At 38.2% G+C, this 3,051-nt stretch overlaps 1 protein-coding gene across 1 annotated transcript; it reads left to right on the top strand.

The window, feature by feature from the left end:
* Window positions 1-245: 245 nt before the first annotated feature.
* On the top strand, window positions 246-1,224 carry LOC101893653 (phenoloxidase-activating factor 2-like). Its single transcript, XM_005186082.4, has one exon. The coding sequence runs from the start codon at window positions 302-304 to the stop codon at window positions 1,184-1,186; it is 885 nt and encodes a 294-aa protein (XP_005186139.2). The 5' UTR covers window positions 246-301; the 3' UTR covers window positions 1,187-1,224.
* Window positions 1,225-3,051: the final 1,827 nt, after the last annotated feature.

Raw genomic sequence — 3,051 nt, 5'->3', positions numbered from 1 at the left:
ATAGTCGGCCCCGCACGACTGTACTTTTGCTTGTGCTTACTTGTTTTTTTTTTTTTCAATTTTTTTAGGAATTATTTTCAATAATTTCTGTCAGTGTAAAACGCAAGAGAAACCGAAATAAATTGTGTTTACGTTCTACGAGCATTTAAACCCATAAAACAAGTTCGATTGAAATTGTCGCGACTTATCAATATTTGTCAAAATACGATGCTCGTGCCGAATATAAAAATGCTGCAGAGAATCAAAAATTATTTATTACCATTGGAATTGCGAAAGTAAACATTACGTTCTTCCCAGAGAGATGTTGGAATTTCAAAGAGGCCTCGTTCAAATACTACTTTTAATCGGTTTTCTTTGGTTAAACTTAAACAAAATTCAAGCTGAGGAAACAAAATCGATAAAATGTGGTCAGCGAAATACCCAAGGAATTCCAACAGCTTCCAACTCAGATATACCTACACCCCTTGGTGAAAGTAAATTTGGAGAATTTCCCTGGACCATTGACATTGCCCAAGGGCCGAGGGTGTTTTGTGCCGGCTCCCTGATACATCCCAAAGTAGTGCTGACAGCCGGTCAATGTTTGCTGCGGCAAAATGATAACGAATTAAAATTACGTGCCGGTGTGTGGGATCGTGCGGCGAACAATGAACGCTACCCTTATCAGGAGAGATCAATCGCAAAGGCCATCATACATCCCGAGATGGCAGCACGACGCAATGACCTAGCTTTGGTGATTGTCAATGAACCGTTCATCTTGGCCGATCACATTGGTACCGTGTGCTTGCCTCCCGCAAACTATGCCACGCCAAATGGTACAATTTGCTACGCAACTGGATGGGGAAGGAGGTCATTGTTTGGTGATTTAAGTCAACGTATGAAACTCGTGACTTTGTCGAGTTTGGAGGGGGAGCTTTGTGAACGAGAAATTCAAACGAAGTTGGAAAGTTCGGTGATGTGTGCCGTGGGACAAAATGGTAACGATACCTGTGCCGGTGATTCGGGTGGACCGTTAGTGAGTCGCATCGAAGCAGAGGGGAAAGTTTATCATCAAATTGGTATAACTTCATTTGGTGCTGCATGTTTTGCTGGCATCCCGGGTGGTTACACCAATGTTGCCCATCTTCGTGAATGGATCGATTCGCAAATGAGGGAGAATGGTTTGGAAACGGCAACATATATACATTAGTAAAATAATTGTTATTCCGAAAGTTTCAATTACTGTTGCATTTAATAAAGTGTCGTGTGCATTAAAATGCGAATTTGTGTTAATATTTCGAAACCTTCATTTATGTGGAAGTTTGTATGTCTCTTAGGTTTGTAAGTAGTTCGTCAGTCTAGAAAAATCACTCTTGCTTCCGAACGGCATGAGTTAACTTCGAAAAAATTTAGTCAAATGTATTTTAGGTCCGAAAGGACGGTCGATCTAGCGATGTCCGTCCATCCATCTATCCGTCTGAGTGTTTGGCTGGTGCTCATGATAACTCTCGAAGGGAGTATCCAAAACTTGGAACAACGTAATATAATTATCAAAGTTATATCGAGTTCGGAGGTGGGTCCACCTTTTTTGGTAGGCCCACAAAAGTTCGAAAATTTCAAAAAAAAATATTTTACTGCACAGAAAGGGCGCTAATTTTGGAAAACCACTCAGTCAAATATCTCTCCCACAAAGGATCAAAATTTTTAATAATTAAAACTCTTATAAAATGTGAAATAGGAGTCCAATTCTCTTCTTTTGTCTTTTAGATATTATTCAAGATTTTCCCTTTTTCCGAAAGAATATTAGTAAAATGTTGCCCATTTACACCAAAATGTCTTCAAAATCTTTAATTTTGGAATTTTCCGAGGAGGATATAAGTAAAACTATTTCACAATGGGCCCACACACCAAAAGAGACCTTAATATCAAATTTCAGCTCTTCAGTTTTCCGCATTACCACATTTAGTACAATTATAGTACGCATATCCAAAACCAGATCCTTCTCTCAACCGCAGATACCAACATACCAAGTGACATCTATATGAAATTTCGAATTTCAGCTTTATCCCTTCACCCAATACCCAATTTTGTACCATTTAATGATTTTCGTACAAATATAGGACGCACTTCTAAACCACCTCCATATCTAAATTGCAGATGCCAACTGAGACCTCTATATCAAATTTGAGGATTCTTTACCCAAAACAAAAAGGAGTACCTTTTAGTACTTTTCGTACAATTATAGTACACATTTCCGAAACCACCTCCATATGTCTAAATGTCAGGATTACAACCCTATCCCTAACCCTTTACCAAAGATCAAATTTAGTAACATTTTGTACTTTTCGTACAAATATAGGGCGTATTTCCAAACCACCTCCATTTCTCAATTCCAGATAAAAGCATATACCTCCTCTATATCACATGTCGGAATTCCAGCTCTATCCCTTCACCCAAGACCCAATTTGGTTCCACTTTGTACTTATCGAACAATTATAGCACATATTTCCACAGCCACGTCCATATCTTAACCACATACACCAGCAGAGACCTCAATATCAGATTTCGGGATTCCAGCTCTGCCCCTTCACCAAATATCAAATTTAGTACCATTTAGAATGTATACCGGACGCATTTTCCCGACCACCTCCATATCTCAATTGCATATGCCAACTGAGACTTCTATATCAAATTTGAGAATTCATTTGAGGATTATAGTTCACATTTCCGAAACCACCTCCATATGTCTAAAATTCAGGATTACAGCCTTATCCTTTACCAAATAATAAATTTAGTAACATTTTGTACTTTTCGTATAAATATAGGACGTATTTCCCAACCACCTTCATTTCTCAATCCCAGATAAAAGCATATCAAATTTAAGAATTCCAGCTCTATCCCTTCACCCAATACCCAATTGGGTACCAATTTGTACTTATCGAACAATTATAGCACATATTTCCAAAATCATCTCCATATCTTAACCACATACACCAGCAGATAACTCAATATAAGATTTTGGGATTGCAGCTCTACCCATTCACCAAATATCAAATTTAGTACCATTTAGGACTT

This window comes from Musca domestica, unplaced genomic scaffold, assembly GCF_030504385.1.
Source record: "Musca domestica strain aabys unplaced genomic scaffold, Musca_domestica.polishedcontigs.V.1.1 1, whole genome shotgun sequence".
Taxonomy (NCBI): domain Eukaryota; kingdom Metazoa; phylum Arthropoda; class Insecta; order Diptera; family Muscidae; genus Musca; species Musca domestica.
The sequence above is the reverse complement of the archived record's forward strand: the minus strand, read 5'-3'. Positions and strand labels throughout refer to the sequence as shown.

What these genes read in the sequence shown, in the direction of transcription:
- LOC101893653 (XM_005186082.4), top strand. Translation starts at nt 302, where the DNA reads ATGTTGGAATTTCAAAGAGGCCTCGTTCAAATACTACTTTTAATCGGT.